The sequence below is a fragment of the Solanum stenotomum genome, chromosome 3 (assembly GCF_019186545.1).
Source record: "Solanum stenotomum isolate F172 chromosome 3, ASM1918654v1, whole genome shotgun sequence".
Taxonomy (NCBI): Eukaryota; Viridiplantae; Streptophyta; class Magnoliopsida; order Solanales; family Solanaceae; genus Solanum; species Solanum stenotomum.
The window spans coordinates 34,087,552-34,111,633 of record NC_064284.1 but is presented as its reverse complement, the minus strand read 5'-3'; the positions used below and the strand labels follow the sequence as shown (position 1 = coordinate 34,111,633).

Genomic DNA, 24,082 nt, shown 5'->3' with positions numbered 1-24,082 from the left:
AGGCAAACCCCTTGCTTTCGCTGGCAAGGGGTTTCGAACTTGAGACCTCCAACATGGAAGTCCCAAGCCCAAACCACTGGGCCACCCTGAAGGGTACAAACAATTCATTTTTTAATGAAGAATATTGTAACACTTAAACACACTGCAAAAATATTCTGATGACTGTACGAACTATGGTACCACATTTATGACATGATAATAACATATTTTGGCCAAGGGGAAAGATGTCCGAGTAATGGTGATTTTGGATTATACTAGTGGTGTACGAGAAGGCTCCAGGTCATAATTTGCAGGTAGTTAGCCGCTTTCTTTGTAGGATAAGGCCAATCATCCCTCTGTCCCATAGAGAATGGCCGGGGATTCAGAGTACAAGGATCAATCATATAATTTCCATTGTGACTTTGAGAATCATCTTAAAAGAAAAAGGTATCACGGGTTGCAAACCCGCAAAATCACCACTGAAAGCAATCATAAATTACGAACAAAATTGGAGAGTTAAGTTTTCAAGGAGAGATATCAAAGGAGGGTTGGAAGACTCATTAATCTCTCTCACACTAGACCAAACATAGTCAGTTCATGCATCATCCCCGAGATCCTGATATGCAAAGTTGTCATTCACATTTGCAGTATCTGAAGTGTGCTCCATGGAAAGGTCTACCTTTTTTCAGACACGGTCACTTTCACATAAAAGCCTTTATGGATGCGGATTGGGTATAATCTCTAGATGACAAAAGATCTACATATGATTACTCTACACTTGTATGAGGAAACTTGGTCACTTGGAGAAGCCAGAAGCGAAGTGTAATCAAGTGCGGAGGAAGAATATAGAGCTATGGCCTAGGGTGTTTGGGAACTTTTGTGGTTACAAAAGCTACTAGAGCAATTGAGATTGTCTGAAAAAGTAAAACTTTTCTTGTATTGTGACAACAAGGCTGCAATCAGTGTAAGCTCATAATCAAGTCCAACATGACCAAAGAAAACACGTTGAAATTGATTGATATGTCTTCAAAGAAATGTTACGAGTGGTGTGTTGAGTTTGTTCCATGTATCATCAGAAAAGCAGCTAGTTAATGTGTTTACCAAAGGCCTCAACAAACGGAGTTTCCATACACTTGTTTGCAAGTTGGGCATGTGTGAAGTCTTTGTTTCAACTTGAGGGGGTGTGTTGATTGATTGATATACTAGCTAAATTATAATATATAGGATTAAATTTATATTGTAATTAGATGTAATTGATTGAGTAATATTGTCTTCCCTTATTTAGTCTTAGGATTCCTTGTACAAGTACCCATTCTCATGGGAAGTAAATTCATCAATAAACAAAGAAGTTTTTTCTTCTTCTTGAAATCTTCACTTTCACCAAGTCTTTCACTGGTCCTCGAATAAGTTACATTTTTTTTTTTTGAGAAGGTAACATTTTTTGTATAATTATTACCAGCTTGAGGGGAAGTGCTAGAATATAAATATATAGTGTCCCATAAGGAAAAGGATTATTATAGCATCCCATATGAAAAAAAAATTATTATGTATTGTGTAGTATATAACTATGAATAGGGCTCAGCGGAATAAAGAAGATACACATCTTAATAATATTTTTCTGTGCTTCCACTCATTGTAGGAACGCAGAAGGCCTTGTATTACCTTCCATGTTTCTGAAGAAAAGAATACAGGAAGAAATGGGAGCAAGAAATGTAATTGTAGCTCACATTTCTTGTTATATAAAATGGATTTGAACTTTTCCTTTAAGGGAAGTAAACAGAGCTAACAGAAATGGAGAATAAGATATTATTTTTTTAGTCAGTGGGAATATTTTGGAGTTTTTGGCCAAAAACATCCCTAAACTATACCCCAAACTTAAACTACATCCTTGAAATATTTTTTTAGGCAAAAAACATCCTCTAAGTATTTAAAAGTTAACAATTTCCATCATTCTCTTAGATATCGTCTAAAAACTAAGGGATCCTACAAAAACACGAGCAGTTTAGACTATCAACAAAAGTTTTCCTGCATAATTTCATTACCTGCTATAAAAAGTTCTTGAAAAAAAATCTTACACACCATTGCTTATTGAAACAAAAAATGTTTGGAAGGTGTGAGGATATATGATCTGCTCTTTTTCTCATTTAGTAACGGAAAGAAGCTGGAGCTTTATTATCTTTACCTTTTTCAAAGCCAAACTATATTCAGATCAATAAATTTTTGGGCCAATCTGATATCGAAGTGATCAAAATATTGTTGGAGACTTCAGCTTCTAGCATATTCAATTGAAAAGAAATATATTTCAACTAATAATATTTTTAATATTGAATTACATGAAAATAAAATAAAAAACAATTGTCAAATTAAAAGATTTTGCATAATGCTAAACTTAATTACCGAAAAAGTTCACGATAATATTTTTGGCATATCTAAGAATAATAATTACGAAGGGATGACTTGATTTTTGTGGGATCTGTTATTTTTTTGATAAAATTCAAGTAGAAGGATGAAAATTGTTCACTTTTAAATACATGAAGGATGTTTTCGACTAAGAATGATACTTTAAGGATGTAGCTTAAATTTGGGGTATAGTTTAAGGATGATTTTGGCCAAAAACTCGAATATTTTGCATGCCAGTCTGTTGCATCACACTAATAATTTGTCTAGAAACTAAGCAACCTATAGGCACTGAGAATCAGAATTAGAAGTAGGCATACTCCGGATTATAAGCATTTTCACGTTCACTACATTTGCGAACAATTATAAGTGCAGCAGTAACATGCAGGAAAGGAGGATTATGGAAAGGATTTATCCTTCTAAAGCAGGGGAAGCAGTTCTAACTTGTAACAGCCCGTCAAAATTAAGGTTCCCCAGAGTATATTACTAACAACAATTAACATACCAAATTTTGCAATAAGTTGAATTGCATGTACATCTCCAATCCCGTGAACTCCTGCAAAAGAAATGAAAAAAAAGAAGAAGGTATATAGTGCCAGATCTTTTGAAAATTGAGTTTTATAAAATGAAAGATTCCAATGGAGTACTACCATTAAGCTGAAGCTGATTTGTATCTACTAATAAACTACTTCCTATAAGTCCAGTGAGACAGACTTATCTATTGTGACTTGATATATTGGAAAAATACCAGAATCTGTCTGTAGGCAGCGCACATGTAACTAGCAGCACCATTTTTTATAAGTGATCTATACAACACCATTCCGAAGTAATGAGATATCGATATGACATCCTTTTCTCCTCTTCATTTGGACTTTTACGATGAGAATGGAGGTGCCATGAACTTCCCAGTAAAATTCTAAGTTGGGTGGACTCTTCACTTTCGATGCCGCACTCGTGTCGGTTCTCCAAAAATACACTACTTTTGGAGAATACGGCATGCACCCATTGACACTTTTGAAGAGTCCGAGTAAAATAGGTAAAATTTCTCAAGCCATTTCCATTTTTTAGAACTCACAGCTTTTCTGTCTCGTCATTGCATCAGTCGTTATTGAACTTTAACCTTCAGAATGCTTAAATAGGCCAGCAATGCTTTCAAGTCAGTCACTCAGACCTCCAATAAAGAAGGACCTAAGTATTTTGTCGCGGTCCCCTGTTATGGACTATGGGACGTTGTAAGATGAAATCTGATGTTTTCTTTCTATGACTTATGGTGCTGGATCGTTAAAAGAGAACCTGCAATCTCGAGTTGAAGTACTCAAAAACTGGAGTATTTTCTGCTTATCTTTCCATTGAGTTACAACAACTCTAAATACAACATTGGTGGTTTAACCACCCACCTAATAACAAGGAAATAACTTCCTACTGCCACTGAAATGAGAAAGTGGAGGAAAAACCTCCTTACTGCTAATAACTGCTACAAAGAAATAGGAAAACACAAATAATAGATAAATTGTCCTTACTGCTTATAACTGCAACAGAGAAAACAGGAAAACATAATGAATAGCTGCTAAAGTAATCTACTTTCTGATTTAATTTTCCCTGTGTAAACTATTGGTAGACTAAAAGGGTGCTAACATATTTTGCTAATGCTTTTCTTTTGCTCAAGGCATAAAGGCTTCTGGCGCAATGTTATACTTTCTTGACAGCACTTGACAGAATACTTCTGGGTAATGCCGTTCAGAAGTTGGAGGGACTGAGTGAGTTTAATTGAAAACAAAGAGAAGTCCGGCAATCTACCTTTATTTTAAAAAAATAATATTCGATAGGCAGAGCCTAATGACTTATTTTACTGATTTAATCAGACAGGAAAATAAATCTAATTACATAGTGTTCAAAATTGGAGTTAGCTAAAATTAGAAAAGCTAATGCTAAACTATGATTTACATAGTGTGTTATATGTCTATCTATCTTGTATATACTTGGTGATCTGTGAGCTTGACTTTACTGGTAACTTAATAAAAGATAGCAATGCATCTCCAGATATAGTGCATCTTCTGACTACCTTTCAATCTAATGAAAAGATTATATAAGGAAGCACAAATGAACCTGGTATGTTATCAGATTTATCACCCATAAGTGAGGTCAAATCAACAAACTGAGAAGGTTGCAGTCCTCCATATTTTCCAGCAAACTCCTCCATTCCAAATGAGACCATCCTGCCAAAAGGCCAGAAGCAAGAAGGGACTTGGTAAATATTTCAGACACATGTCAGAAGACTGAAAAATAAACAATTTCGTGATACCCCAATTACCATGTATCTTCTAAGTGAAGGAGATGGGACTCAGAATTATCCATAATGAAACAGCAAACAACATCAAAATCATAGCAAAACTTATGGCAGAGGAGGAAAAGATTATCTGTAGCAATAACTATACCTTATCCTTGAAGATAACGGAACTAAACATTGTGGTTATCCCTACATAATGCTGCCTCAACTTTATAATACACAAAGCTAGTCCAGGATTCACCTATCTCAATCAATCATCAAAATTCATGGTGTACTTCCATGATATGATATATTGGTTCATTAATTTCCCGATCCCCTTTTTAAGGAAATCTGGGGATTCAGAATCCATCCTATCAACTTCAGAACACTGATTTCATGAAAAGTTCCCTCGACAGTTATAGTGTGAGAAACATCAAAATATGGGCACATTATTAAATTTTCTTATACACATGAATCAAATTCACCACTTCCACAAATCCTTAGTCCATCCAATAACTGGAATGTCGCCCCTTTTACTGATCAGAGTCAGAATGACACTTGTTCATAAACAAATTCTGAAGTACATAGACAGTTGATTTTGGGTATAGCAGTAAATTAGCTCTCAATCACTTCAGCAAAAGTTGTATCTCCTACCCTATTCTAAGTGCATCTTGTAACACCTCGTACTTCCGACCTAACAGTTGACCCATTCGAAATGAGTAATTTGATCCGAACACGGAGATTATGGTTGCGCTCGAGAGTTAAAGTTCAATTTGGATGGGTTATGAGGCGTTGATAAGGATGTATGCTTATAAACTTATAATAGATGCCATGCTTGTGTCTAGTTTTCAATGCTTCAAACCATTCGTCAATCCGAGCTCGTTACGGAAAGTATTCAATGCGATGGGACATGCAGCACATCGCCCATCATGTCCGAGTTGGATGTAGTGGACGTCATGGCTCATTTCGATGTGATGCACGATGCAACGCAACACCCATTGCCAGTGGAGAAAGCAACACATCGAAACCCAGGCCCAGTCATCAACTTATATCTATGACCCTATGCGAGTTTTTTTCGAAATTTCACTTTGTTTCTCTGGACCCTAGGACAATATTTCTCTCCTCTCCTTATCCTCCCACATCAAGTTAAGTCTATTCTAAGTGTTTCTAAGCTATTCTATCGTTAATATATGGATTGTTAACAAGAATCTCTCAAATCATAGGGTTTCAAGAAAACCCCTCTCAAAGGATTAAACATAGAGTTTTTGATGTTCTTCGTCAAAGTTCAGATTTTCCTTCAAGTAATTTGGAGCGATTAAGGTATGTAAGGCTAACTCTCTTCATGCGGAAGTGTTATTGTTTTCCCTACATCGCGTTCTTCATATCACGTGAATTTCTCCACTATGAGACGAGTTAGGGTTTGAATTTTGAAATATTATGTATAGTTCATGTATTTCATTATGAACATCATGAACTCCTTATGATATCCCTAGATTCTAACAATATCCATGTCCCATGAATGTTATTGATTTCACTATGATAATGATAAAACAATGATCATATGATTTTCTTCAAAAAGTATGAACTTGATGATTTTATGTTATGATACACATGACGATGAGTATAAATTATGATTATGGCTAAATTTTATCACATAAACAGTTTCGGAGGATTATTGTTAACCGAGAAGGCATGAGTTCTTCAACAAGCGGCCGAAACCAGGGAAGGATTTACGTGGAGGAAGTGGGTTCATGTGAACCCATGCTCCCTTCCTTAGACTAGGTATAACAATAGTATTGTTTCGAGTTAAATACTTAAATAAGGGCATGTGAACCCAGGCTCATGTGACCTCTTTCGGCGGTTGCTGAGTGCACCTTCAACCTGAAAGTCAAGAGATTGATTCCCCATGTGTAACTTTTACAATAACATTCTTCCGTCTTTTTATTGTTTTCTTTTGTACCTTGGTTACTGTGTGATGGTAAGTCTTTTGAATTTTTAATTCCATAATCGCTAGGGACATAAATTTTTTCCACTCGGTTACTCCCGCTTTCTATACATTTTCCCCTTTCTTTCTTTGTATTCTGACTTGGGTTCTTAAATCTCCTAATATAACATTATACTTTTGCTGATTTTTTACTTCCCACATTTTTGTTTTGGACATATCTTAAAATGTTATAAATAAGAAATAATGTTGACTAATTTGTCTTCATTTTTATAATAGATGTGTACTCAATTTATGTGTTTTATATCTAATCAATATTGTTTACACTCAAGAAAAAATAATATTAATGACAAAATGAGAAAAAATTAATGAATTCTATCTTATCTTTCTAAATGATAAAGTATTTTGGACCAAATAATTTTAATAACCATGACCATTCTCCTCAAACACTCTCTTGAAGATCATTACTCATAACGAATTAGGTGTTTGTTGAAGAATTGTTTTATGATTTCTTAGTTTGGTATATAGAATGTAAGGTATTCAAAACTCTAAGCACTAATGCTCTTACTGATAGTTTTCAAAGTATGAAGACTCATTAAGGGAAATTGTAAAATGAATGATAGGTTTTTGTAATAATAGTATTAATTATAGTTTGCTCATCAACTTTTTGTCAATGTACAAATTTATATAATCAAACTTATGATAATAGTATTAATTACAGTTTGTTCATCAAGGTTTTCTCATCATAAAAATTTATATAATTAAACCGAACATCTATCTTAAAGGTGATTGTGCACCCATCTTCTTGAAATCCTGGATACACATCTGCTTGAAACTATATGCCAATGTACGATAAGGGTGGTACTGTTAATTTTCCTCTACGTTACCCTCAATATGAGTATTATGTGGATTTAAATGCTAACTTATGATATCTATGTTTCATTAACCTAACAAGGTAATGGGATGGCTTAGCCAATCGAGCAGAGATCGGACTCCATGTGCTCACATGGTGGATATGTCGGTTATTTAAGAAACTCCTATAAAAGGGATACTTTATGTAAATGATGACAATGTTAATTTTATTCTAATGTATGTATTCCTTGATTCTCCTCACATTTTTTTCACTATGCTTTGGGTTGTCCTTTTTCCCTTCATGCAGCTCTTACGTTTCTTCAATATATTTTACATACGAGTATTATTCCACATGTACTTACACCCATTTTCTTGGGAGCACTGCATTTCACAATGGAGGTTCAAACACCCAGGACGACAAGGCTACTCACTAGGTTTCTGCACACTCAGCTATTAGTGAACCCCACTTGATCTTGGGGTGTAGTCTTTATTTATTTAGCTTCGATAGCTTGAGGGTATGTCAGAGCCTTGTCTCGATAAACGTTGTTATTCACATTATGCTTAGAGGATTCATATATAGACGAGCCTAGGTGCTCAGTTATACATACTTTATCAGTTTTTTATTTTTATGACAAGTTTTGAATTTAAAGCAAGTATTTATGAATGGAATTCTTTTAATGATTTTATCTTATGAATCTATTTCATCTACTTTATGTACGTTTCAAGTCCTATGTTATGTAGAGCTAGTTCACTCAGGCAAGTTGAAGGAATTGCAGGTCTGTCCACCCAGCCCAAGGTTCATGGCGTGATACATCTCATGACACTCCAAATTTAGCATAATAGCTCCAGCAGTTGTAATTAACTACAGCATCTACACCAGTTTGATCCTATACAATCCCAAAGGTAAAAGAAAAGGATGTAGTGCTAAGATATTCATCAAGAAGCAAAGTAATATGAGCTGATTCAAGTCTCAACCAGCACAAATTAATCAACATGCTGAAGGGAAGTGAACTAACTCAAATCCACGAGGAGCTATTCGTAGAAGGCGTAATGATGGAGATAGAATCTGGAAAAAATCTTTATCCGGGGAAACAACTCGTACCTGTATAAATAATAGAGCAAGCAACAAATATATCAGCTAGATAATAAGTCAGGGTTCTTAAGATACAACTTGTTTGCAAGAAAAACTGACCACATCGATCCCTAAAATATAAGAAACGGACTATACGTAAGCTGATGAAATTCTGCAGCCCAAATTTTGGGTATATAAACAAATGAAAAAATCAATGCAGAGATTATGAAAACAAAGAAGACATGCCAACGCTGAGATCTCAAAATGAAGACACGACAAAATACAGGATACTCATATTACAATTCAATATTTATGTCCAGATGACAGTAATTTTCATTATTAAAGACAAAGTGATGTTGGAAAACGAAAAGCTTTTAAGAAGATCAATTCACAGGGGAATGCTTTTCAGATTCACTTATTGAAAGGACCTCTTAGCCCACAAATACTTTGAATACGAAATAACTTTTTATTGGCACTATCAGCTCTCTTCTCCAGCTATGCAGCAGAGATACAAAAGGTCACTACTGTCCAAGTGGCCACCTAACATACCTTTTTCATGCTACAATTATATGTGTGATTGGTATGAAGGAAAATGCTTTCTACGGAAAATGATTTCCTAGAAAAAGTTTTTTTGGAAAATAAGTGGGTTTCTTACTTATTTTCTAGTGTTTGGTAAGTAAACAAGAAAATCTTATCCCTAGAGTATTTATATGTTATCTAACAAAACACTACGGAGGTGGGATGGGATGGGGAGTGAGGGTTCGAGGGTGGCGGGGGTGGGATTGTCAAGGGGTGAGAGTTGGGGAATTAGGTGGGTGGGGAGGAGACAATAAACTTGGAATGCCACTTATGCAACTTGTTTTCCTTACTTCCGTTAGTGAGGTCATTTTCCTCATTTTTTAAGAAACTTGTTTTCCTAGAGAAAATATTTTCCAAACATTTTGACCAACCATAGGAAACCAAACACACCCATATATTTAGGGGTGGCAATTGGGCAGGTTCGTTAAATTTGGGCGGGTCATAATGGGTTAAGACAACAATCGGGTCAAGACCCAACCCAAATTTGCTTGGGTTAAAAAGGGTTAGGTGATGGGTTATACAACGGGTCAAGACCCAACCCAACCCATTTTTTACGAAGCTTAATTGCTTTATTTGTTCTTCTAAACTATTTTAGTACCTAATAAAATTATTTTTTCCTTTATTATGGCTATATATAACATATCAAATTGAAAAAAGTTTTTTAAAAATATTTTGACAAGATTCCTCATGAGCCAATTCGGGTTACATTTTCAACCCAATTTTTCATGGGTTGAGGTAATGAATGGGTGGGTCAATAACCTACCCAAACTTAAATGGGTTGGGCGGGTTGGGCTTGATTTTGCTACCCCTACATATATTATTTTTTTTAGAAAGGTAACATTTACTTCTATATATCCATAGGTATATTACATCAAAGTGTCGTCCCCCTACAAAAAGTTTTACTTACATCATTCCTAAGATCTTCTTGTTACAACCAGTCAATAACATTAAACACATCTTCAGTATCTCCTATCACTACTTGCTTACACCAACAATAGTAAAGCCCTAGGAAGTTTGTCTTTATCTTCTGAATATTGCTCCGTTTTCCTTCAAAACATCTTTGATTCTTTTCCTTCCAAATTAAATTGTCCACCAAACGCAAGTTGGGACAATCCTCCATCTCTTCAGTATATTCCAAATTTGTTTTTGGCCATCCATAGAGCTCCAGTGATCACCACTACAATTTTTTACTCTATCTCAAAGAACTAAGTACATTTCTTTGAGCTCCACTGATCACCATTACAATTTTTTACTTCTATCTCAAAGAACTAAGTACATTTCTTCTCTATAATAAGATTAGTTAGGATAACCTAATAACCTGAAAGAGTAAAATTTGTTGTACTTGTATGCTATGTTGGCGATACATGCCTAGGGATGGGCGAGTGCACAGAGACTCTGAGCCATCATGGTGGAGATGGGGTTGCAAGTGAAGGGTTTCAATGGTGATGTTGCCACATCTGCTCCACTCCCAGACAACTGCCATATCCCCATTCACTTTTCCACCAGATTTCATCAGTTTTCTCGTAAAAAATAATTTTTTGCTTTCTAACATTTCAAGGACAAGACAAGCTTGTTGAAGGAAAATGCAAATACTGTAAGATGAGGCCAAGTATTAATTCAGCAAATTAGTCAGAGAAATTCTAAGAAGGTTCAAAATTCTTTTCGTACGCCTAAGCAGTTTTTTTATTTCTTTATTGTTGTTAAAGTAACAACTTGGATTCTAACAGTTAGGGTTGACATAAGATGAAAATGTAGAAATGTGTATGAAATTCTTAATGTCAGGTAATTTTGTTCCTGCTTAGCAATTTATAAAGATTCTTCATTTACCTTGAATCCAGCATCAACACTTCTAACAGCCAAGGTTCCAATTACATCATCTGCTTCAACACCTGGCACCTGCTGAAGAAACTAATGAACCTAGCATCTCGCAAGCTTAGAGGATTGATCTTTGACCCAGTGCTCGACAAACCTCACCTCAATCACCTTGATAGACATGGCCTTGAGGGAAGCTTTCAAAAATTGAAGTCCTTGAACAATTGTATCAGGTGTTGGAGAACGATTGCTCTTGTAAGAGGGATACATATTGTGACGAAAATTCAGGCCTATGAAAGTTAATCTAGAATATTAAGAATGGAACTATTGACAAGAGAATAATACTTCAAATGATTTTGGCTTAAACGCAAGACCTAAATTATCAATGTGGTCTGCAATGTTTGTCATTTGTTAATGGCTTTATCCCGAAAAAAAACACACTAATTTATTAAAGGCGCATTTGCAGAATTGGAAGTAATATCTCCTATATGTATTATTCAACAGTTACTACTTTCATTTTCTTCAGAAAAATTACAAATAATACTGCCAATGCACATGTAATCTTCTTCTCTGTACAAGCCATGCACTATCTATTATATTGCAAGAAAGTAATTCATATACATAAAATCACATCAACTAGCAAAACCAGAAGAGAAACCTGCTAGAGAACGAATATCTTCAGTAGAACTTCATTTTCAGAACTAAAATAAACTTGATTATCCTATTGTTTCCAGAAAGAACTTTTACCAACTTGACGACTTTAAGTTATATACTAACATCAAACGCTCACTGTTAAAGGTTAGTGCTCAACCAAGCCACTTCCAAATTAGAGTTTACATCCTCCCTCTCCGTTCAAAACAAAAGAAAGTGAAACAAACAAATTTGCTGGTATCAAATCTAAGAGAAAGAAAAATTGACATAATGGTGTAGGATACTAAAATGGCATGAAGTAATCATCAAGAAGATACCATAAGAAACTGATATACTTCATTGCAGTACATGTTTGTTTGTATTTTTGATAGGATAATGAAATCCATTGCAGTTTATGTTAGGGACAGTGTCGCACTGGAATAGGCTTGTAGTAAGTGTTAATATTTTCAATAAAAGAAGTGTTATCTCATACATAAGATATTGTTCGATTCTCTATAATCTCTAGCTGCATCAGTACCAAAGAAATGTTCCAACTTGGCTCTCAGTGTAGTTCACTTATGAAAAAGGACAAAAGAAGAAAAATAGTGAAACATACCTTTTGCAACAAAATTTTGTTTGGTTGAAAGAGACGTATGGCCAAGTGAAAATCCTGTAAGGATTTGGTTTGACAAGCATTATTAAGAGAAACTCGCTTACTCCCAGTTATTTCTTAAAAACTTTAATCAATTATCAATGTTTGTGTAGATCAATGGTATTGCTAGAAAAATTGTATCAAGAAATCGATGTGCCCAAGGACTATCAAAAAAGAAAAAAAAAAGAATCAACCTGAATTTCATCAATTGCATACCAATAAAAGATTAACTGTACAAAATAGAAATTCCGATGTTACTATAAAGAAATTGTTACCTAAAAGGCGGGGATTCAAGATAGAACCGGAGTTTCTAGGAGTTGGACAGGAGCTTAATGGAGAAGCTCGAGTTATTCAGCTATGGTGGATGAGAAGATAGAAGATGAAGAATAAAATTCAATAGGAAAGTGTACTTGTAAATTCAATTGATGATTCAATCTGTAATGATACAATGTCTTATATAGAAATGAGAAAGAATCATATCTTGCTAACTACTTCTAACTAATCCAACAACATAACTTACTGATAAGGCAAAGCTAACTAACTTGATGTAATGACCCTCCAGGTCATTTTTGAGTTAATGCATTCATTTCGGCATTTAGAGCGTTCCTATAGTGACCCCAAGTCATTTATGACTTGTTGGCACTGACTGTTCGGTCGCCTGGTCATTCGTTTGGGTTTTAGGCCCGTTTCCCTGTTTTGGAGCTTCTGAACCTTGAAAAGTTGACTTGAAAAACCACTCAAGATAGCCCTAAGAATCACCGAAATAGGATCTAAAATGGCTGAGATATCAAATCTCAAAAATTCCCAAAATCAAGCTCACAAAAAGGGGCGTGGCAGCAGGTATTTCACGAAATTTACCTCAAACGGAGACCCCAAATCAGTTTCCGAGCTCACCAACGCATTCCTTGCGAAAAACCCCACACGATGGACCTTCGAATCACTTAAATCGGACTTGAAATGAGAGAGTTAAGACCTTTTAAAGTTTTAGAACAAATGCTGATTTTTCTGCATAAATACACCAGATTTTCAGCATTTTTCGGAAACTTAAAAACATCGACAGGGCGCTCCGAACTCCTTCAGAACCCCGTGCACTCAAACAAGATATGCAACCATACCAAAATTGATATTCTGGACTCGATGGCGCAATCGAAATTTCCATATGAGGTCATCTTGACAAAAAGTGGGTCTCACACCCAAAGGCCATTTTTAACCAAAATCCACCGAGGGGCTCAGAATGAGTTCGGAGGCCTCGGGAGTCGAACGAAAGATAGTTCTAGACCAAACTCGACATTCCGGGGCTAACCGCGCTGTTAGAATTTTCATTCGGACACATTTTCCAAGAATGTTGACCAAAGTCAACCGCTGGCCAATTTTCAAGGCTAAAACGCTAAAAATGGTTTAAACTCACACTGAAAACCTCAAGACTAGAGTCAACCACACTTCTAGCCTAATTTGGTCATTCCGGAGCTGAACGCCTTCTACTAACCCGACCGCGGTAGGAAGGGAGGGAATCTAATCCCCTTGAACCCTGGCTCGTACTAGGACCACCCTGTTGATGCTAGCTTCTCTCAGAAGCAGGTAATGCCGCCTTTACAGGCCTGCTGGACTGACCCTGCTGGAACCTCTGGCGGGGCCTATCATAGGAATCCCTCCCTCTAGTCTGGGACCCGTTGTAGTTGCCCTAGTAGCGTGCCCTCTTATCGATGCCCCCTTGGGCCTCGCGATGAATATGCTCCATGGATCGAGCATGATCGACCACATCAAGAATTGAACGGCCGGCTGAAACCATGCTCTGTGTCGACCCTTAGACGGTACCACAACCCACGTACAAAACAACGAACTCTCTCCTACTATGTGGGCAGGATCATGGTAGCATGGCGAGACAACTCATGGAACCTCGCCTCATACTCTGAGACGGTCATAGGGCCCTGCTCCAACCTGGAGAACCGATCGCAAAGCCTATCCCTGACGCTCCGTGGCATAAACCGGGACAAGAAAGTTCTTTTAGTAGTGGATGTTGTAATGACCCTCCAGGTCATTTTTGAGTTGATGCATTCATTTCGGCGTTTAGAGAGTTCCTATAGCGACCCCAAGTTATTTATGACTTGCTGGCACTGACTGTTCGGTTGCCTGGTCGTTCGTTTGGGTTTCAGGCCCGTTTCCCTGCTTTGTTGCTTCTAAACCTTAAAAAGTTGACTTTAGTCAAAATATCAGGTTAACGACCTTAGAATGAAGCTTCGAAATGGCCAAATTAGGCTAGTAGCATGGTTGACACGAGTATCGAGGCCTTCGATGCGAGTTTGGACCATTAGGCGTTTTAGCCTTCGAAATTTGGCCTAATGTTGACTTTGGTCAACATTCTTGGAAAATGTACCGAATGAAAATTCCGTCGGCGCAATTAGTTCCGAAATTTTGAGTTTGGTCTAGAACGACCTTTTGTTTGACTCCCGAGGCCTCCGGACTCATTCTGAGCCCCTCGGTGGATTTTAGTTAGAATGGCCTTTGGGTGTGGGACCCACTTTTTGTCAAGATGACCTCGTATCAAAATTTCGACTGCGCCATCGAGTCCGGAATATCAATTTTGGTATGGCTGCATATCTCGTTTGTGTTTTTTTTTAGTTTCCGAAAAATGCTGAAAATCTGGTGTATTTATGCAAAAAAATCAGCACTTATTCTAAAACTTTAAAAGGTCTTAACTCTCTCATTTCAAGTCCGATTTCAGTGATTCGAAGGTCTATCTTGTGGGTTTTTTCGCAAGGAACGCGTTAGTGAGCTCGGAAACTGATTTGGGGTCTCCGTTTGAGGTAAATTTCGTGAAATACCTGCTGTCACGGCCCTTTTTGTGAGCTTGAGTTTGGGAATTTTTGAGACTTGATATCTCAGCCATTTTAGGTCCGATTTCGGTGATTCTTGGAGCTATCTTCAGTGGTTTTCCAAGGAGAACGCATTGGCGTGGTTGGAATTCGTATTTGAAGCTTTGTTGGAGGTAAGAATTATGTTTTAGCTGCTGCCATAGTTCATTTTCGAGCTCAATTTTTGGGAAATTTTGGAAGATAATTTCTTGGTCATTTTAGGTCCGAATTTGGTGATTCAAGAGCCTAGATTGTGAGGTTTTTCGTGAGGATCGTCGTGGTGTGGTTGGTTTCAGCAGTTGGGCCCTCCTTTCTGGTAATTTCTTGTAAATAGCAGCTGCCATTGTTGTTCTTTTTTTTAGTGTAATTTTGGGTTTTTCGTTGCATGTTCGTGCTGGGACTGTTCCGATCCCCGAATTGTGTTCCAATATGGAACACAAGTTCGGGGAGCTGTTTAGAACCTATTTTTGGGGTTAATTCCGGAATTTCCGGCGCAGGTCCCACTTCGAAATTGGTCTGCCTCCATTTCTTACGAATTTAGTGTCTAAACGACCGTAACGACATTGTGATTCTGTTTTTGACAGCGTGGCAGCGATCCGAGGCCGTTCGGGAGGGAAAAGCTCCGGCAGAGTAGTTTGGAGCACGCGTGATCAGCCTACGAGTAGGCTATGGCTTCCCTCTCTTAGATTAAGCTCGAGAATCTAAATGCATGTTGATTAGTTGGGATTTGGGTTGGGTAGTTATTGAATCATGCATAGGTGTTTAGAAATCATGTTTTTGGCCTATTTCGAGAATTATCGGGTAACTGTGAGCACGCTATGTGTTATTAATTGACCCTCTTTTCTATGTGGAGTACTTGTATGCTTGATTACTGTTTATTTGAAGCATGTTGGGCCTTAGTTTAGGTTTGACTAGGGCTTGCTTTAGAAATGCATGATTCGGAACCGATAGGCCTTTGTTTTGCCCTGACGTCGCTCGGTCGTCTTAGATCCCTATAGATTGGTGTAGCAGACTTGAGTCTGATAGTTTGGGCCTTATTTAGGTGATACGCTTGCTCCAACGATAGTTATCCTTATTTCTCCGATACTACGGCTTCACGAGTTACGTCGGCGACACTGAGTTTTGCTCTGCGATTTGAAGTTGGTTTTCGATTCGGTTCCAAGGACTTACTTTGATTGGCTAAGTGTGGACGGCGTTCCACAGACATTTATGATTATGGATTGATTGGGACTCTTTCAGCAGCTATATTGGCACCTTTGTTGGACATCCGAATCCAAGCTCCGGCCTCGACCTCATTGGTATTTTCGAAGAGCATCCGGTTCAAGGTTCGGCCTTGATCACACGGATACTTATATAGAGCATCCAATTAGAGGTCCTGCCTCAGTTACTTGATACTTGTGATTGGTTACTTGGGTACTTCTGGAGAGCATCCGGTTCGAGGTCCGGCCTCCGTACTGTCAGATTCTACTAATTGGGGATGAGAGTCTGGTTCGATGTTCTCCGATCTTGAGTTCTCAAATACAATTCTCTTTAGTTATAGTTATTTTGTGTACTCGTCGAGCTTATGGGGGTCCGTTCGGGTTTTTATTTAAACTTGTGCACAAGTGTACCTTTTAGGCTTATAGGGGTCCAGTTAGGTGTAGTTAGTTTATATATTACTTTAGTTAGTTCTTTCTACACTCGTGTGCATTCCATTGTTTACTTAGACTTCCGTTCTTGGCCCCTATTTGTGCTATTCCTTCTTGTCATATTGCCTTTACTTTTCAAGCGCAGTCGGCCTATGATGCCTGCTGGGTACCTTTTGTTTTGGTACTCATGCTACGCTTTGCATCTGTTTTCGTGATGCAGGCCCGAGCACCAGTGGTCAGCGTTGATATCGAGCTTGGAGCAGTCTAATCCAGAAACGGAGGCGAGCACACGGCGTTTGTACTATTTCAGTCTCCATCTGTATATATAGACTTGTCTTTTGCCTTTCGAGACAGTCCAGTTTATGTGGTCCACTTTTGGGACTGGTACTCGTTTTGTTAGTAGCTCTGTACTAGTGACTTCCAGGTTCTGGGAGGGATCTTTATTTGTATATATATGTTTTGGTTTGCTTCCGTCTGTTTATATTGTTATCTTAAATTTTGCCTACTCTTGTTTAGTTTCTGCCCTTTTACCCACTACTAGTTGTTCTGGGTTTCAGGTTGGCTTACCTACTGGTGGGATATAGTAGGTGCCATCACGGCTCGAGGAATCGAGTCGTGACACTTGACCAGCTGATTCATTTATTTCTTCTCAAATTCCTGGAGGTTTCACACATTGGGGATTGAGGATTGAGCAATTTCTTACCGTTATTAGGAGTTATTTGGCAATACCTTATGCTTACTAGAAGTTATATGTCTTTATCCTAAATAGTTATTGTGAGAAATATAGGAAAAAAATATTATTGAATTGTTGTTGTGTCTACATTATTACATTGAGACCCTATTTATAGACCCTAGAATACAATCCTTTACCAAGTAGGATACTATTTAGTATTCCTATTTCTATTTCTATTCCTATTCCTATTCTAATAGGATTGTATAAACCTATTCCTATTCTAATAGGATTGTATAAACCTATTCATATTAGAAGTTATATGTCTTTATCCTAAATAGTTATGAAGTAGTTCTAGTTATCTATTATATAATAGTAGATCCAGTAATGTGTAGGCAGGATACAATATATCTTTTAAATGCAAAAAGATTCTTGTTCTAAGAGATACGAGATACTTGTCTCTCTTTGTGTTTTTTATTGTTTCAAGAGATATGAGATACTTGCGTCTCTCTTTGTATTTTCTATTGCTTTTATCCTGTATAAAACCTTAGTTTCTATCATTTGCACATTCTGAATAACATACTACTTTTGATAAATAAAAATTACTATGATTCTAAATCTACCAAATGATTTAACAAGTGAAGTAACAAGAAGGAATCGCGTCATAATAAAAATGAGATAAAGCAAGGAAACACATATCAAAATTACATATGCCCCATCTAATCAAAGAGTCACATGCATAGAACGATGGCAATGCAATAAAAGAAACTTTATCAAAACGTTGCAAGTGTTGGACATTTGTACGAAAAGCAAAGAGCGTGGACACAAAAGCTAAACACATAATGACAACATACTGAGAGTGGTCAAAGAGAAAGAAATGGAACAATAACAACTCTTACCGTCATGATCAAAAACAACCTGCAAAGAATACAACTAAAGTCAGAACATGAGACGGTATTTATCACAGCAAATGCAAAAAAGAAAAGAAACTGATCAAAGAAACTGTACAAAAGCAGTCAAATGAAGAAGATATTATGCAGAGACTCCCATTCGATGACAAAAACTATTAATCATCCATAAGCTAGAATAAGTTCAACTTCAAATAGATATTCTATGAGGAGACTAGGATAAAATGGGCATTCCATCCATTTATATTTTGGGTTCTACAACGATGCCAATATTTGAAATTCATTTGTTTTATTCTTTGGAGACTAGGATAATGACAATTAAGTTAGTCGCTAAGACTTGGATGGTTTGGACATGTGAAAAAAGAGATGTCCAGATGCCCCGATGAGTAGGTGTGGAAGATTGGATATAGTGGGATCGAGGAAAGGCAAGAGGTAGGCCGAAAAAGTATTGGGGGAGGTGATTAGACACGATATGGCACATCTTCAACTTATCGAAGACATGACCTTCGATAGGGGGTTTGGGGGTCGCGGATAACGATAGAAGGTTAGTAGATAGTTAAGAGTTGTCCTATTACTAGCTTATTCATGTATTTGGTGCAGTGGTAGTATAGAGCACATGTGGCCATGTGGGTTGTAGTATTTATGTAGACTTTGGCTTTTGGTATTTGATATCATATGTGGTCCACTGTGTTTAGGTGATTGCACTTTGTTGTTGCTATGGTACCTTGTATATATGGCACCGCAATACTTATGCTTATTTTTTTGACAACTAATACTTTTGCTATTAGTTGTCATGTTTCTCCCCACTATCCTTTTTAATTTTATTATTGTTGTGATTTGCTTGAGCCATGGGTCTTTCGGAAACAGTTTGTTTACCTCAAAGAGATAGTGGTAAGGATTGGGTACACTCTACCCTCCTGAGACCCAACTTGTGAGGGATTTCAATGGGTATGTTATTGTAATGAAATAAAATCATTTTGAAACATAGGATAAAACATGAAGACTAATGACACGTGAAGTTGTAAATTCATCTATGTATTTTTAAAAGAAATATAAGTGATATTAATCCTCACGGTGTTCTTAAATATATAGTAAAAATCCAACACTACGACTTGTTATTGTTACTCTCAATCTTCTTATTTCCATAGATGAAAAAAAAGGTATTAAGCATCATTCATTTAGGCAAGCCCAAAGCTTTGGGCATTAGGCATAAGGTGTTAGGCGTGTTTAGGGCGTACAATCGGGTGCTTAGGGCATAAGCTTCACACGTAAGCCTTGAGGCGTTTTGCTGAATACCCTCACAACTTTGCCCTTCTTGCAGTAATTAAATGACCCAAATTTTTTTGAGTGTTTGTTTGCAGATTTGAAGGCAATTTGTCACAGATTTAAGATTAAAGAAGTAAACCAATTGGCTAATACTGAAGAGTAATTTTGAAATCAAAGAGAAAAAAAGGTATACCGCTATATGTGAAGGAAGAAATTCCAGAACGTCAATAATCTGCAAGAAAAGCATATGGTTAGATCAATATACGAATCATAACCAAAAGAAGGCGACAAACATAGATCCATATAGTAGATCTAAACAAGTTCAAGCAACTAGGGAAGAGCTAACATTAGCAAGTAGCTTAAGCTAAAATGAGCAATTTAATGAAATCTTGGAATTCTTGATTCTGGATATATTAAATTGTTTTTTGGAAGTTCACATTCTTCACATTGGTATTAAACAAGTATGGAGGAGTTCCTTAAGACAGAAAAGCTCTTCATTTAGGGTAGACAGGGTAGTCCCACAATGTAGATATGAAACTGCCTAACTTTTCCCATGTTAAAAAATCACAGGGAACATCAGGGAGCTAAAGAAGTAAAAACTTACAAGTGACAATGCTGTAAATATTGTTAGTACCCAATCTCCATTGCCATCAGCGTGTGAAAGATGACCGTGGTGCAATTTAGCTGTCCAAACATATATAAATAGTTATCACTAAATGTAGATTTCACCAGACTTGAAGAGGAAGAATACATGTCCATATCCAAATAGGCTCATGATAAAAGGACCAGCTTGACTCTCAAGTTACCAAGTCAAATAACACAAAACCCTAACACACACTAACTTTTTTTTCTTTAGAAATTCGGACCATTTCTTGATATGTGCTTGTCGCGCAAGGGCCATGCTGATCTTCTTTGTATCATTTCAATTTTATCGGATGTCCCTGAAGGGACTGACATGCACTAACTTGACTTGAGTGTTCTCTAATTTCTTTTTTCAGTTTTCCAATCCAAGAAATTTAACTATGTTTCAGAAGCAAAATAAGCACCTCATTGATGTCTTAGCAAAGGGTAAATAATTGTGAAAAAAAACTATTAACATAAGCCTAGTAGAAGAAAGTATCCATCATTCAAAGTTAGTCTGGCCGTTAAGCACAAAAAAGAACCTTTGACTTATGCCATCTAGCAAATCAGACATGGCTTAAAATGAAAATTAACATATTAGATAGAGTTGGACTATAAGTATATTCTTTTTTTTTATGATAAGGGAAACCCACAGCCGCTACCCATTGGGTGCGCACAAGGTAAAACCCCCACTCCTATACAATAGCTCACAAACCACACAGGAGAGGTAACCTGCACTAGGCATGCCCGGTGCGACGAGCTCGACCCAGAAGGCAAACCCCTTGCTTTCGCTGGCAATGGGTTTCGAACTTGAGACCTCCAACATGGAAGTCCCAAGCCCAAACCACTGGGCCACCCCAAAGGGTGACTATAAGTAGATTCTACAAGATACTAAAAAAAATTAAAAAAATACTAACACCTCATCTTTTGAAAATTATGCAGGCAATCATTTTAAGCCTTTTCGCAGAAAGCTTCATCAACTAATAGAATTTTGATCACATTATTGAAGTCACTTCATAGGTCTATTAACGATGATAGCATACTTCACGATAGCAACTTGTATTTGAGAATATAACTTTCTGTCACCCTATTTTTAGAGACCCTGGCCTTAGAGCATTGGTTTCTACAAATGTTGGATTTCAATGTGTAGTACCACTTTTAATATCAAATACTTAGCTTTAAGCAATACACCACACCACAAGATTTAATACTAATGTATAAGCAAGAAAAGCAAATTTCTTCACAAATTTTGTATACAGGCACATAAAACTAAAGTTGATTACTCAAAATGACAGTACCATATTAAGAAATCGTGTTTTGCTTATCCACCCAAAAAAAGGAAAAAGGCCTCTTGCTAAACCTTTTGCTTTTCTTGGTTTGGGCCTTTGATCCCATACAATGCTCCATATATAACTAAAAGTTTTTATTGTTCCTTTATTCAACGCATCCTACCTCGTCATGAGGCAAGCAAATAGAAAACAAGGGAAAGAGAAGTTTTTATATCAACAAAATTCTTTTCCTTTTTCACCGTGACACAAAAAGTGTCATATTCCTTTTTGATTGACCCACCTACTTAGTGACTAAAGGAAATAAGTCAATGCTCTAAAAAAATTACAGTCAAATACCTCTGGGTCATCTAGTTTACAAAATATATACACAATGGTAGTATATATTCTATACTAGTATGCATATAATATACATACATATACATATACTATACATACCTATACATATATTATACATATCTATACATACTTATACAAATAATATACATACCTCTATATATATAATATACATGCATATACACAACATATACAACAGAGAATATATGTAGTGTATACATTTTGGTCATGTTCGGTAAACTAGATGGCCGAATGATATATATTGGTAACTATCCCTGCTGCTTAATATCCTTTCCATTTATATCTTCATATCCTCTTAAAGCAAAGATAACAAATACTTCTTTTCACAAAATAATAACTAATGTGAAGGTCCTAGAGGCTCCTATAGAGAGTATTTGGCACCACAAAATTATTGGGAGCTCAAGGAGGTAAATATGATCTACTATTGATTAAGCAACTTTCAAATGTGTAGTTGTTAGCTGAATATAGATTTCTGCTACTTCTCATTATCGGTGGAACTTCAGAGCGTATGGTTCTAGCCTGGAAAACCCATTAATTGAGGACTCAGCACTTTCAGGATGTCTTGTTTCTTATGTTTTAGAATATATTACAGGATTTTCTTCAACAATCACTTGATTTCGTAATAGTTGTGTTCAGTGATGAGTTCAAACATCTGTCATCATCATTAACTGAATGATTAATGCATTATTCACTCCTAAAGAAACTTACTGATACTTGATGTTTCCAACCAAAGACCTTTTCCTTTTACACATGGTTATCAACATAATGGCGAAATTTCCCACGTACAGGGCCTACATAAAAATGTGACTCTCCAAGAGATCATAAAATTCATTAAGCAACTTCAGTAATCCTTTCTTCCAGAATCTTCTTCTCTTTCAATATATTGATTTTTCCATTAACTTCTATCGGTTTTGTTCTTTACTTTAGTCCACCCCTTCCCCTCCCTTAGTTTTCTATATTTTCATATTGCAGAAGTCATCAAACCAAATGTATCATTAACCTAAATACCATTTAAGCATCACAAAATGCCTTTTGGGGTGGCTTCTATGAGACCTAACACAAACTTCCAAAACTATTCAGATGGTATAACAATTTCTTCACTGTTGGAAAATTAAGGTCATCAAGATAAGGAATACATAACTAAAGCAGAAGTTATTGATGCTTAGTAGATCGAATACACCACAAACATCTACAAGAATATCCAACAAAGGATGATATAGTACATAAAGTGTTAAGAGTACAAAAAGTCAGAACTTGAAGTAAACATAACCTATAAAGCTAAAAATAGACCAAAAAAAAAAAAAAAACATACCAAGTAATCTGTAATAAGCTCGGTATATTATTGAGGTTCCGTCGATGAGCATGAGTTTGCCATTGGAAGGATCAATATTGGTTGACCTAATTTCAGTATGAGGAGAATCAAAAAGCCCATCTCTGCGTAACACTTGGTCTGGATCAAAATTTTTTGCATAAATGGGTTGTGAAACCCTGCAGTAACCCTAACCCATATCACAAAATAAAGCATTAGACTGAGAAGTAAAAGGGGTTTGTTAAATGAAGATGAAGTTTTTCAATTTACCTTATCAAGAGATGTTGATAGAGGATAAATGGGATGCAACCTTCGGAAATGGGAACTGCGTAGCTTACTCCCTAAGTGAAATACAGTCCTCCACAGAGATTGAATTTGACAATGTAACAGTTGTTGACATGCCATGTAATTCCAGATATATGAATAACAACAACACTGTGAAATTACAAGTTCTGAAGAAATCCTTTGATCATTCAAATATGAAATTTTCGGAAGAAACAATACTACCACATAGAATTTACAAGCGCCGAAATTTGGATTTGCAGAAAAAACTTTTGGATAGAATGTAGTTCGCACCCAAAACCTGTAAAAGTTTTGGCAATTTATACCCGAGAAAATGATCAAAATGGTCCTTAATGTATGGGCTTTGATTCCATTTGGTCCTTAATGTATGGACTTGATGGAAATGGTCCTTTATGTATCATAAATTGTGATCAATTTGGTCCTTAACCCTAAAATTTTAATGGCAGTAATTATTTAAAAAAAAATTAACAAGCGATTTCCCATTATTTTTTAAGCAGTCCTCGCCTCGGGAATTTTTAATAAAAAAAATTTAAACTTTTTTAAGAAAATGGCTGCTATAGCAGCTATTTCTATTTTTTAAACGATGTTGGGGCAGCGTTGTTAAAAAAAAAAATCACAGCAGCGATTTTAAAGAAATTTTTTTTTTATTTTGGACCAGCAACGATTTTTATGTTTTTTAAAGGAGTAACAACGTCAATTTT

The 24,082-nt window shown here is 36.5% G+C and overlaps 1 protein-coding gene and 1 pseudogene across 4 annotated transcripts in view; both read right to left on the bottom strand.

Annotated features, from left to right (window-relative positions):
- LOC125860299 (uncharacterized) overlaps positions 1 to 23,557 on the bottom strand; it is a 29,815-nt gene extending 6,258 nt beyond the window's left edge. Inside the window, exons 1-11 of one of the 4 annotated variants that reach the window (XM_049540225.1) lie at positions 23,349 to 23,551; positions 23,082 to 23,268; positions 20,110 to 20,189; positions 19,699 to 19,737; positions 18,231 to 18,249; positions 12,146 to 12,199; positions 11,062 to 11,189; positions 10,915 to 10,986; positions 8,453 to 8,538; positions 4,483 to 4,592; positions 2,882 to 2,932 (exon numbers count right to left, since the gene is read on the bottom strand). In XM_049540225.1, the coding sequence (XP_049396182.1) occupies positions 2,882 to 2,932; positions 4,483 to 4,592; positions 8,453 to 8,538; positions 10,915 to 10,986; positions 11,062 to 11,189; positions 12,146 to 12,199; positions 18,231 to 18,249; positions 19,699 to 19,737; positions 20,110 to 20,189; positions 23,082 to 23,268; positions 23,349 to 23,483 (961 nt within the window). In that variant the 5' untranslated portion in view covers positions 23,484 to 23,551. Of the gene's footprint in view, positions 1 to 2,881; positions 2,933 to 4,482; positions 4,593 to 8,452; positions 8,539 to 10,914; positions 10,987 to 11,061; positions 11,190 to 12,145; positions 12,200 to 18,230; positions 18,250 to 19,698; positions 19,738 to 20,109; positions 20,190 to 23,081; positions 23,269 to 23,348 lie in introns of all 4 variants that reach the window. The other 3 variants (XM_049540226.1, XM_049540227.1, XM_049540228.1) reach the window with 3 other exon arrangements.
- Positions 20,360 to 20,456, bottom strand: LOC125861090 (U6 spliceosomal RNA; annotated as a pseudogene).
- Positions 23,558 to 24,082: the final 525 nt, after the last annotated feature.